General features: G+C 38.3%; 1 protein-coding gene across 1 annotated transcript in view; it reads left to right on the top strand.

The window, feature by feature from the left end:
- Positions 1-12,653, top strand: part of LOC136031115 (fibrillin-2-like) — a 227,011-nt gene that overhangs the window by 118,787 nt on the left and 95,571 nt on the right. Inside the window, exons 23-24 of the mRNA XM_065710426.1 lie at positions 874-1,037; positions 3,648-3,841. Of these exons, the coding sequence (XP_065566498.1) occupies positions 874-1,037; positions 3,648-3,841 (358 nt within the window). The remainder of the gene's footprint in view (positions 1-873; positions 1,038-3,647; positions 3,842-12,653) is intronic.

Below are 12,653 nucleotides of genomic sequence, written 5' to 3'. Positions count from 1 at the left end.
ATTTTAGGTCCCCCCCAACTCCCCCCAATATCACCGGATCCAGTCGAGATTTAAAATAAGAGCTCTGAGACAAGATTTTTTCCAAACATCAAATTTCATTAGGATCTGATTACTCCTTCGTAAGTTATAAATATCTCCTTTTTCTAATTTTTCCGAATTGAACGGCCCCCCACTCCCCCCTCCCAGATGGTCGAATCGGGGAAACGATAATTTCTTATTTAATATGGTCTGGTTCCTGATACGCCTGCCAAATTTCATCGTCCTAGCTTACCTGGAAGTGCCTAAAGTAGCAAAACCGGGACAGACAGATAGACTGACAGAATTCGCGGTCGCTATATCTCACTTGGTTAATACCAAGTGCCTTAAAAAAGGCTAAAACCTAGAAGTTAACTTAAAGTAAAGCTAATTAACCTGAAAATTTATATAGTTTTCAATCCATCTGAATTGCTGTTGAAGCTATCTTTACAAAAAAAGAACTATGGGTATTATCTTAGTGAAATTTCGTTTGAAACAGCTTAGTACTTTTAAGCTTTTAATTTATCGCTAAAAAAAGTTCGCTAAAATATGTAAAAAAAAATCGCTAAAACCGTACAGTAAAGCTTTTGGCTTAAATCCTAATTTTATTATAGTTTAACCATTATTTACACTAAACGTTGAGTAAAGAAAAGTTGATTCATTGTTTTACACAAATCTTGAAGTGTCCGAGCAATGTCAACATGCCAACTTTCAATGTGACCATTGAACACACGGAAGGGTTATTACATATGGAAGTTGCGCTCCCTTGATAACCTTTGCTGTAATGTTATTTATCTTGTTAAAGACCAAAGGCATAATTCTAATTGCTTCGGTTCTAATATTTCGTTTCGATTACAGCTCAGGTTTTGTCCTTCAGCCTGATGGTAGAAGCTGTGAGGATGTGGATGAATGTAAACACAGTGGCAAAATTTGCAATGGTGGCAAGTGCACAAATGTTGAAGGGAGTTTTGTGTGCACTTGTGATGGTGGACTTATTATGGGTCCAGACGGAATCTGTGAAGGTAGGTCACTCAATGATAACTGCGAGAAAGGATTTACTCTTTAAATTATTCAGAAGATTGATGAGCTCGGTTGCAGCAGTAGCTGCAATCGAATAAAAAGTGAACCACGACACAATTGTCATTCACATTGAGCTGATTGCACTCTTTAGACACGAAAAGGAATTTTGAGAATTTCGCAAACGTTCCTGAAGATTCTTAATATAATGTTTAAGTTAAATAAAATTCAGCAGGTGAATCACTGTTGTCAAAAAACCTTACCTGGAGGTTTACATCCGCCCTACCCCCCCCCCCCCCTCCTTATGGACAACAGGGAAATCAATTTGCAATGGTTAACACTTCTAAACCTCCTTTTATTTTTGACCGCCAGTTTATATGTATACCGATTATGCAAAAAAGTCGATTTCGTATAGTGGCCTTCAGAAATCATTGCATATTTAGTATATTTTTCAGTATTATTACTTAGATAATAGGCCATATCGTCGCACCCAAAGAAAAAGGGTGTATCTTTCAAAATTCCCAAGACGCTGTATTTTTGCTTTTAAAATCCTTCCGCGAGTCAGAAGCTTTGTTCGTAGTTAGAGAGGAGTGCTTTTTAAGAAGAGGTAGCGGGGACTTGGTATGAAAAGGGAATAAGATGTTCTGACACATTTTATTTCCTGTTCATATTATCTTATTTCCTCGAGCTTCAAGGCCAGAAAATGGCCATTTTATGTTCTGTAAATAAAGAGGAATGACACAATATTTGTCGTACTTCGTAATGTCTGCAGACGTTTTCTTATTGAAATTCCTGAGCAAAAATCTGAGGATCCCTATTGTGATTTTAAGGTTGATCACGCTTTATGGATGTACTTTTGTTTTGGACGAAACATTATTTATTTATTGGCCCTAATATGTCCACTGTGACGTCTAAGAGATCATTATATATTTTTTTTCTTAAGTTTGTATTGACTTTTTATGACATATAGGTCGTGTTTTGAGCTATATATGTACTATCATTTCCCACATCACCTCAGTAGTGTCAATAGAGGGAGGGTGTGTTCCCCCTCCTTTTTATTTTTGTCCCCTTAGGATTTGAAAAATACCTTTTTGGGGTATTTTCATAAAAGACTGCTCTTTTGGGTATTTCCATTCAAAAAATTGTAAAGAAGCAACAAATTTGCCCCCCTTCCCACCAAAAAAGTTGTGAACTGACACCACTGCTTTACCTAATAGTTATTAACAGAAAATGACATTCCTTTTTTTTTTATTTGATAACTTAGGTAATATGTTTAATGACATATTTTACGTATGAAATATAAGGTTGCTTCTTTTTTTTTTAATTTTTATGTATTGTAACATTTTGTTAAAAGTATTTTGAAATTCTTCTTGATGGTGTTAAAAAGGGGATAGGGCGAATAATTCAAATTTATACTCCAGTAGTACCGCAATTTCTATATTATATATGGTAAATATATCCTTGTTATAATATATATGTGGATAGATCCTTGGTTTTGCGACATAGTGAGGTGGAGGTTTCTAAATTTCTTTTCGTTCCATTCTAAATTTTCATTCTAAAATTCTCATATTCTCATACATTCCATGACCGCAGAAATTTCTTTTCATGAACGATTTGAGCGTTTGCGTTTCTATGTATTACACAGTTTTGCATTTTCTTTCTCTGATGAGGCAGAAGAGGCTATGAGGCTATGGCTTTTTCTTCCATGTTTTTTTATGACAGTTCATCTTGGATGTTTTTAAATCAGAGATGTTTTACCGCTATAGTACATCTACCTCTTGCATTGCTAATTTATTTTTACTAATAGTTTTGAGGTTGAAAGGTCTGTGTCGATCAATATTTTTACTTTTTTTTTTGTTTACTTCGTGTTTTCACTTACTTTGTTGTTTTTGCTATATCATTATTATATATACCAGGGCCGTATTCAGGGGAGGGCTACCGGGTTTTATGCCCCCCGAAGTTTTTGTCTGACTCGCAAAACGAAACATTTATGCATATAAACAAATTTTTGATGTGTCTTTAAAAGTTTTTTTGTAGCCCCCATCCTCCCCGTGAAAAAAATCCTTGATGCGCCCTTGGTTTATAATTAAAATATTTACAAGCAAATGATGAACCTTTGCTAAAAATATGTTTAGCCTCCGATAGTGTTAAAGTTGTTTGTGGCTACATAAAAAGTGAACCTTAACTTTTTAAGATGTTTCACAGTACACTGAATTAGCGTCAGAGACGCTCTGCATCTTAAAATCTTATATTCTACTGTTTTAAATAACGTTTCATAATTAAGCGTACCTACATACACTAAAAATTTAGTATCAAGTTTGTATTATGAGGGACGTTTATGAGTAGATAATTAAAATTAAAATCACACCTTCATTTGACCTTTTATTTTTACGCTTTGGTTCGAGTCTACAAAAATAGTGGCTCTAAATCCTTCACATTGCGTATTAGAAAGGCTAAAATTTCAGAACCTATTTTGCATTCTATTTTGGGGCTCATTGGTTTGGCTATGGGCTTTTTTTTGTCCTTTATCTTCTACATGATCTGTAACATTTGTTATGCTTTTAATGATGACACATTCGGAATTTTGAATTTTATTAATACTGTATTCTTCGTAGACATTGACGAATGTTCAGCAAATCCAAATGTCTGTCAGTATGGCAGCTGTGATAACACTCTTGGCTCATTTACATGTAAATGTGAAGAGGGATATTCAGTAAAGATTGGTGAAGGACCTGGCTGCACAGATGATGACGAGTGTCTTCTGGGAACTTATGACTGCGATGTTAACGCTGATTGTATCAATACGGACGTAAGTTTTTTCTTAGATTAGGGGTAACATCCTGGGCATTTATTTATGTAGGTTTAATGCAAGGTTCATTAGAGTGAGTTACGAAAAGATCAAATGCTTGGAGAAATAAGTTTGCTACATATATGTTACTTTTGAACGAGGATTCTGCTTATTTAAATATATTTATCTTATGTGTGATTCTTCAGGTACCGATTTTTCTTATGACCAGGGGCTCCAATCAGTGGGGGGGCATACCCCCCAACTTTAAAATTTTAAAGCATATTTAAAATGCAAATTTTTTCGGTTGGAAGAAAGCCAAATAAAACGAAATTGTCCCTTCTCCGGATTTTGAAAAATACCTTTTTTTGCCTTCACCGAAAACTCTTAAGAGAAATTTTTACCCCTTCCCCCCTCTACATTTTGGTGAATTGGCCCTCCTGCATAGGAAACTTTTCGCTTCGCGAAACGGACATATTTCATATATACGATATCATAAGACTTGCCTCTGATTAACGAAACAGACGTGTCTTACATAAGCTAGCTACAATAAATACATTATATCTTATTCAGCATAAGAAACATAAAATAATAAAACAATCAAATCCGTTTTATTATTGACGCTTCACTTTAACGTTGTCTACAAAACTGAAGTGTTTTCAGAGCGGTCACTTTGGTTCACACAGCAATATCGTAATACATGAATATTAGTCATTTGCACAATCCATGAGCAATATTCGCCTTTAAGGAAAAGCTTAGTTGCCTTGTCACTCCATTATCGACTTGAAAAGATTTAAGTTGTATCTGTCAACTAGACAACTCGCCTGACAGTTTGTCCTGCACATCAGAAATAGCCGTGTTAGATAGTTTTTTTTTTCTAAACAAGCGACAGTCATGAAAGAGATAGTTCGGTGTAAACATAAGGGCAACTAAAATGTCTCATTGATTTTAGTAGTGACGACCCAATTACTTCCATAAGGCCCATAGCCACTACTCTTTTTTTTCTTTAATCGCGAAGAAGGTTTAACGGAAATTCCATCAGGGCAAGACACAGGCTTTAATTACATCATCGGGAATGTTTTCTAAAAGATGCAGATGCATATTACGTCATACGAAATGTTTAGTTATGCAAATGTTACGTAATATGGCGTGGTAGAGTCCACTAGTCAAGCGAAGGAATTTTATTAAGGTATAACCACCGGGGCCATAGCATCCGGTTCCATCGATGGCCCCAACATCCAATTTCAACGGGCCCCTAACCTAATCATCAGGCCCTCAGCAACCATTTCAACCGGGGCCCTAGCACCCAATTCCATTGGGACCCTAGCAACTAATTCCAACGGAGACCTTAGCAACCAATTCCGGCGGAGACCCTAACAAGCAATTCCAACAGGGGCCCCATAGTATCCAATTCTAATGGGGCCCTAGCATCTCATTCCATCGAAAGCCCCTAACCTCTCCACCGGGGGCCCATAGCATTCAATTTCACCATGGAAGAGCCTAGCATCCAATACCGTCGGGGCTCCAACATCCAATTTCATCGGAGCTCCTAACATAACCACTGGGGTCCTAGCGGTTTCTTCTGATGAACTAAATCAGTTTCACGAGGTGAAAAATCACAAGTTTCGCGAAGAGATAAATAAGCATTTAGTAAGTTTTACTAAACAAAATATCAGCACGCAGCAAGCTCCACGAACACAAAATTAGCAAGCAACAAGTTCCATGTGAATGTTTATTCGTCCAATGTAAGAATGATACTGATCGAAAACGTATAATAAACTAGCTATTGTCAATGACAAGCCATAGATTACCACAGAGGTAGCTGATTAAAAAAAAATCTTGGAACTGACGGAACTCGGGGCAAAATTGACGTAATCGAATTGAGGAATTAGAGACGGATGTGGGGAACCAGAACTGACGCAACCGGAGCCAGATTTGTAATCAGTTGAACTGGGGTGGAAACCAACAGAATCTGAGGCGGAACCGTTGTAGCCGAGGACTAGAAGCGAGGGAAACGGAAATGGAAATCAGTTTATTAAAAAAAAAAATTAAGTTATGTCTTAGGAATGATGATGGGGTGCCAGAGGGTCAGTCATAGTGTGGCAAGATGGCGTGAAACGACATGGTATATCACGGAAGATCGGCTTGCAAAAACATGAAACATTGGATCTAATGCATGATTTTTAAAAAGAAAATATTTGAAAAATGTCTTAGGAATGATAGTATGTAACATAGGGATGTCACGAGCCAGCAATGTATTGGCATGTAGGCGTGAATTGCCTGCAGGGCAACAAATGGAGGCGTGGCTTGCAAAAACACGAATCCAAAGGTTTTAAAGTACAGTTTCTATTTAAGAGAATATCTGGAAAATGTCTTAGGTAATGGTAATGCGCATTGTAATGCGAATGGTAACGCTCATTGTAGGGTTGTCACGGGGGACAGCCACATATTGTCACAGTTATGTGAATTGCTGTGGAGGCCATCACGTTTAGGGAATTTTCCAGTGGTGATGGGCCTGACATCTAAGATCCAGCAAAAGAAATGAGACATTTTTATTAAGACCTCTCAGAAATAACTTTTAATATGATTAAGATTTATTTCTAAAAGCATCCCCCCCCTCTGGAATAGTTTTTTAGCGTGGGCTAACCACATCTTGTCATGGTGGCGTGAATTTGCCTAATCTTGGCTCAAAGAGACGTATCATTTCCATTAAAACCTCTCAGAAATAATTCTTAATTTGGTTTAAATTTATTCCTAATAACATACCTCCCCTCTTGAATTGGTTGCTAGGGGGCCCCCGTTGGAATTGGATGTTAGGGGTCCCGCTAGAATTCTTCGACATGGTTCCGTTAGAATTGTTTTCTAGGTCCTGGTGGAATTGGATGTTAAGGGGCCCTGCTGGAATCGTTCGCTAGGGGGTGGGTTAGTTACATTTTGTTACGGTGGCGTGAATGTGCATAGCTATGGCTCAAAGAAATGTATCATTTCCATCAAACCTTTTTTGAAATTACTCTTTTTTGATTTAAATTTATCTCTAAAGACAAACCCCCTGACCCTATAATTGGTTGCTAGGATCCCCGCTAGAATTACTCGTTAGGGGTTAGATCAGCCATTTAGTGTCACAGGCTGGGAATGTGCATGGGACATCGCAATCTAACAACTAAACGGCAGGTATCCTTTGTTCAAATAAAAACAGTGGCGATTCTTTAGTTTATAAATTTGTTTATAGAGAGAAAAGGTTTGAAAACCCCATAGGTGTGATAATCCCCCCCCCCCCTGATGGTGTTATCTGGGGTAGTTCATTGTATCAGGCTGGCCGCAATTGCTAGAAATCATCAGAAGAAACGCTAATGGGGATTTTAATTAAGCTTAAACGACCGATTCTAGTGATAACAAATATTTTTGCAAAAAATGTCCGAAAAATACTATTTTTGCAAAGTGCCTGCTAAAGGGTGCCATGTGTCAGCCATTGAGTTTTACAGGCTTGGAATTGCTATGAAACATGGTAATCTAGCTGTGAAATGGCTTTTTTGAGGGAAAAAGGTTGAAAACTCCTTATCTATATATATATAAATAAGTTGTCTGTGTGTTATGTCTGTCGAGTGACGTCATGTCATCATGTCGTCATGAAGTTAGTTGTCATCATGTTTGTTATGACGATAACGTCATTAAAGGTATTAAAGACATTCGTTCACGGAAAAATGTTTAATTGTAAAATGACGGAAGAACCTACAATGGCAACAGCCGAGGAAGCTGCTCAAAGAGTCTATGCCAAAAAACTTGCTGCTGATAGAGAAAGTAAGAAAAGAAAGCGTGCCGAGGAATCACAAGAAAAGCAAGAAAACAGGCTTGCGGCTGATAGAGAAAGTAAGAAAAGAAAGCGTGCCGAGGAATCACAAGAGCAACGTGAAAACAGCCTTGCGGCTTCAAGAGATTATGCCAGATTAGGGATGTGCAATTTCCGTCAACGAAGGCGTGTCGAGGAACTACCAGAGCAACGCGAAACCAGACTTGCTGCTAAAAGAGAAAGTGAAAAAAGAAGGCGTGCCGAGGAATCACAAGAATAGCAAGAAAACAGGCTTGCGGCTGATAGAGAAAGTAAGAAAAGAAAGCTTGCCGAGGAATCACAAGAGCAACCTGAAGGTTATCGCCTGGCATTCAGGTACAGTCCAGTCGATGATTATAGCTTGAGTAGATGTGTTCAAATCGGGACTATGTCTAAAATTTGTCCCTATTGCAAGGCCTTGAAATTCAATGGTGAAACAATGGGAATGTGTTGTGCCTCAGGAAAAGTTAAACTTCCTCTATTGGCTGCACTACTAGAGCCATTGAAGACTTTGCTGACTGGAACTACGTCAGAATCTAAGCGTTTTTTTTATCACAGATCAGAAAATATAACTCATGTTTCCAAATGACATCGTTTGGTGCCCAAATCGAAAATCCAGATCAATTTATGCCTACTTTCAAAGTAAAAGGGCAAATTTATCATACAGCAGGGTCCCTTCTACCATTCTAAGGCGAGAATCATAAATTTTTACAATTGTACTTCATCAGTGATAGAAATTCTGAATTGAATGCACGTTGCGATATTTCTCCCGACGTTGAAAGGACAATCGTTTCCCAATTGCAACATCTTTTCCACGAAAATAATAATTTAGTGTGTCTGTTCAAAACAGCCATCGATTTGATGCCTACTGATACGCATAAAATTGTTATTTCCGCTGACAAAACGCCTCCTGGCCAACATGTGCAAAGATACAATGCTCCAACTATCGACGAAGTGGCAATCGTTATGGTCGGTGATCAGTTTTTACCTCGAGATATTATTCTTCATATGCGAAACGCTCAGTTGATAAGAATTGCTGAAACTCATCGATGCTACGATGCCCTACAATATCCTATCATTTTTTGGGATGGAGCCGACGGCTATCACTTTAATATTAAATTGATAAATCCAGCCACTAACAAAGAAATGAATAAGAAATGCAGTGCAATGCGTTATTATTCCTATAGACTAATGATTCGGCAGGATAAAGACAGTTATATTTTAAAATGCCGTCAATTGTTTCACCAATACGTCGTTGATATGTATGCAAAAATTGAATCAGAACGTTCCGTGTCTTCCGGCAAAAGTTGAAATCACTGATAAACTACATAGTAAAACTTGAAGTGTTTGGGTCAGTGTGATGCTGGATGTACTCAGTGGAATGGCAATAACGAGGATTGCCACACGCACATATACTAATCTGGCTACATTATAAAATTACTTCTAACGAAATTGATGATGTGATTTCCGCTGAAATACCTGATGAAAATGTCGATAAGGGGTTATATGATATTGTTGTAAAAAATATGATACATGGACCTTGCGGTGCACTGAACGAAAATTCACCATGCATGGCCAAAGGAAGGTGCACAAAGCAATATCCTCGACTTTTAGTACCCAACACAATTACTGGCAATGGTGGTTACCAACAATATAGAAGAAGATCTACTGAAGATGGCGGTAAAACAGCAATAATAAAGAAGCGTAACGGTACTACCATCGAAGTAGATAACCAGTGGGTTGTTCCATATTCCCCATTATTATCAAAAACATTTAATGCACACATTAACGTTGAATACTGTAACTCCGTAAAGGCAATCAAATACATATGTAAACATGTCAACAAAGGCAGTGACATGGCAGTTTTTGGCTTGCAGTCCGAAATCAAAGATATCGACGAAATCGTACAATATCAGGCTGGAGGATACATAAGCAGTAATGAAGCTGTTTGGCGAATTCTTTCATTTCCGATACATGAACGTAGTCCAGCCGTTGTTCACTTGGCGGTACATTTACAGAATGGTCAACGTGTTTATTTTTCGGAATCCAACGTGCAACAAAGAGCCCTGAATCCACCCTGTACAAAGTTAACTGCTTTCTTTTTGCTATGCAAAAATGATTCTTTTGCAAAAAAAACTGCTGTATACTGAAGTGCCTTCGTATTACACGTGGAATACTAAAAATAAAGTATTTGAACGTCGAAAACAGGGTAAGTCAGTCGACGGCCAACCTACCATCTTCAAAGATACCACGATAGGAAGACTCTACACCGTTCACCCCAATCAACATGAATGCTTCTTTCTACGCCCGCTTTCGGTGAATGTACCCGGTCCGACGTCCTTTGAGTATTTGAGAAATGTAAACGGTACTATACATGACACTTACCGTAGTGGATGCCAAGCTCTGAATTTATTGGAGAATGACCAACACTGGCATAACTGCATCAATGACGCATGCGAAACGTCAACTCCAAGTCAAATTCGTGCATTGTTTGGAATCATACTAACAACTTGCTCTCCTTCAGCTCCTACTGAGTTATGGGAAAAATATAAATCGAAAATATCCGAAGATATACTCCATCGAAGACGGTTAGAGACGTCAGATATGACTTTTGATTTTACATCAGAAATTTATAACTACACTTTAGTTATTATAGAAGATTTGTGCGTATGTATGGCAAACAAACCTCTTCAGGATTTGGGAATGCCTTCACCTAATCGTACCGCTGCTGTTTCGACATATGTAGAATTGGATCGTGAACAAAGTTACAGTACTAGTGATCTATTGTCGTATGTACAAAATAACATTTCCAAGTTAACGTCGGAACAAAAAGACATTTATATGATACGATAATGCATTGTGTCGATAACAACGTTGGAGAAATTTTCTTTTTGGATGCACCAGGAGGTACTGGTAAAACGTTTGTGATAAAACTGATTCTGGCATCAATTCGATCAAAAAATGATATAGCGTTGGCAATTGCGTCGTCCGGAATAGCCGCAACGTTGCTGCCTGGTGGAAGAACTGGTCATTGCGCTTTGAAATTGCCTCTGAATTTGCATTCTACATCTATTGCAGCAATGCAAACTTATTATTTGGGACGAGTGCACAATGGCACACAAAAAATCGCTCGAGGCTCTGGATCAATGTTTGAAAGATTTGCGAGGGAATTCGAAACCCTTTGGCAGCACATTAATACTGCTTGCGGGAGATTTCAGGCAAACATTACCTATAATACCTAGATCAACCCCTGCAGACGAAATTTATGCTTGCCTGAAAAATTCTAATTTATGGGCACACGTAAAAACATTAAAATTAACTACAAATATGCGTGTCCGATTGCAAAGCGATGACTCTGGTCAAACGTTTTCAGATCAATTGCTGGCAATTGGAAACGGAAAGCTCCCAGTAGACTCAATTTCAGGACGTATACAACTACCTGCTGAATTCTGTAATTTAGTGACGTCCAAAAATGAATTGATTGAAAAAGTATTTCCGAATATTCTAAACAATTATAAAAATAATAAATGGCTAAGTGAAAGAGCGATTCTTGCACCCAAAAATATAGACGTCTACGAAATCAACAATTATGTTTTGACCAAGATTCGAGACCAGGCAGTCCTTTACAAGTCAGTCGATACAGTTTCTGAACCAAATGAGGCGGTTAATTATCCATCTGAATTTTTAAATTTCGTGGATCTTTCAGGGTTTCCACCACACGTGCTACGACTAAAAATAGGCGTACCAATAATACTGTTAAGAAATATCAACCCACCAAAGCTTTGCAATGGCACGCGACTTGCCGTAAAAAAACGATGGAAAACTTAATAGAGGCCACTATCTTGACAGGGCCTTTTGAGGGTGAGGCTGTTCTTATTCCTCGCATTCCCATGATTCCAACGGATCTGCCTTTTCAATTTAAAAGATTGCAATTCCCAATTCGATTAGCATTTGCAATCACCATCAACAAAGCTCAAGGTCAATCATTAGAAAAATGTGGTATAGATCTTAATACTGATTGTTTTTCTCATGGACAATTGTACGTTGCATGTTCGAGGGTCGGTAAACCTGACAATCTATTTATATGCAGCGACAATTGGACAGCGAAGAATGTTGTATATTCGCAAGTTTTACGCAGTTAATTTGTATTGTATCTATCTATCTATCTATCTATATAAGAACGAGTTGTGTGTATGCATGTTTGTTTGTTTGTAAAAAGGGCGTTTGTATATGACGTCATTATAAGTACATAAGGCTTTGTATATGCACAGACAATGGGAAAACCAAGAATGTTGTATATTCGCAAGTTTTACGTAGTTCAAAACACATATATAAATCTATCTATATTCATAGGTGGTACACAGGGACACAACTACAATGGCGCGTAACTAATATGGCGTGTAACGACTTACGCGCGTGGGGGGCTTGGGGGGGGGGGGCGTGAAGCGCCCCCAACAACTTGGTGTTGCGGTGGCGCGAAGCGCCACCCCAACAGCTAGTATGTGATAATATGCCCCCTGATTGTCTAATCGGGGTGGCTTATTTTGCCACGCTGGCCTCAATTTTTTGGAGTCATCAGAAGAAACGCTCATGGGGATTTTTTTTGCCATCGATTCTAGTGTAAAGGAATACTTTTATAGGATAATGCCTGCAAAATGCCATGCTTGCGATAATGCCTGCTAAACGGTGCCGTGGTGCAGGTTGGGAATCACCATGCAACGTCGTAATCTAGCAATGAAATAGCTAGTTTTCGCGGTTCAAACAAAAACAATGGTCATTTTTTTAGTTTGTAAATTTATTTTTGAGGGGGAAAGGTTGAAAAACCCTTAGGTGTGATAATGTACGCCAGAAGAATGTCGTTAAGGGCTGGTACATTGTGCCACGCTGGCCTCAATTGTTAGGTGTCATCAGAAGAAATCCTAATGGAGGTTCTTCCATTAAGTTCAAACGATCGATCCAAGTGTAAATGAATACTTTTCCAAGAAAATGCGCGAGAAAAGCCATCTGTGT

Source organism: Artemia franciscana, chromosome 9, assembly GCF_032884065.1.
Source record: "Artemia franciscana chromosome 9, ASM3288406v1, whole genome shotgun sequence".
Classification (NCBI taxonomy): Eukaryota; Metazoa; Arthropoda; class Branchiopoda; order Anostraca; family Artemiidae; genus Artemia; species Artemia franciscana.
The sequence above is the reverse complement of the archived record's forward strand: the minus strand, read 5'-3'. Positions and strand labels throughout refer to the sequence as shown.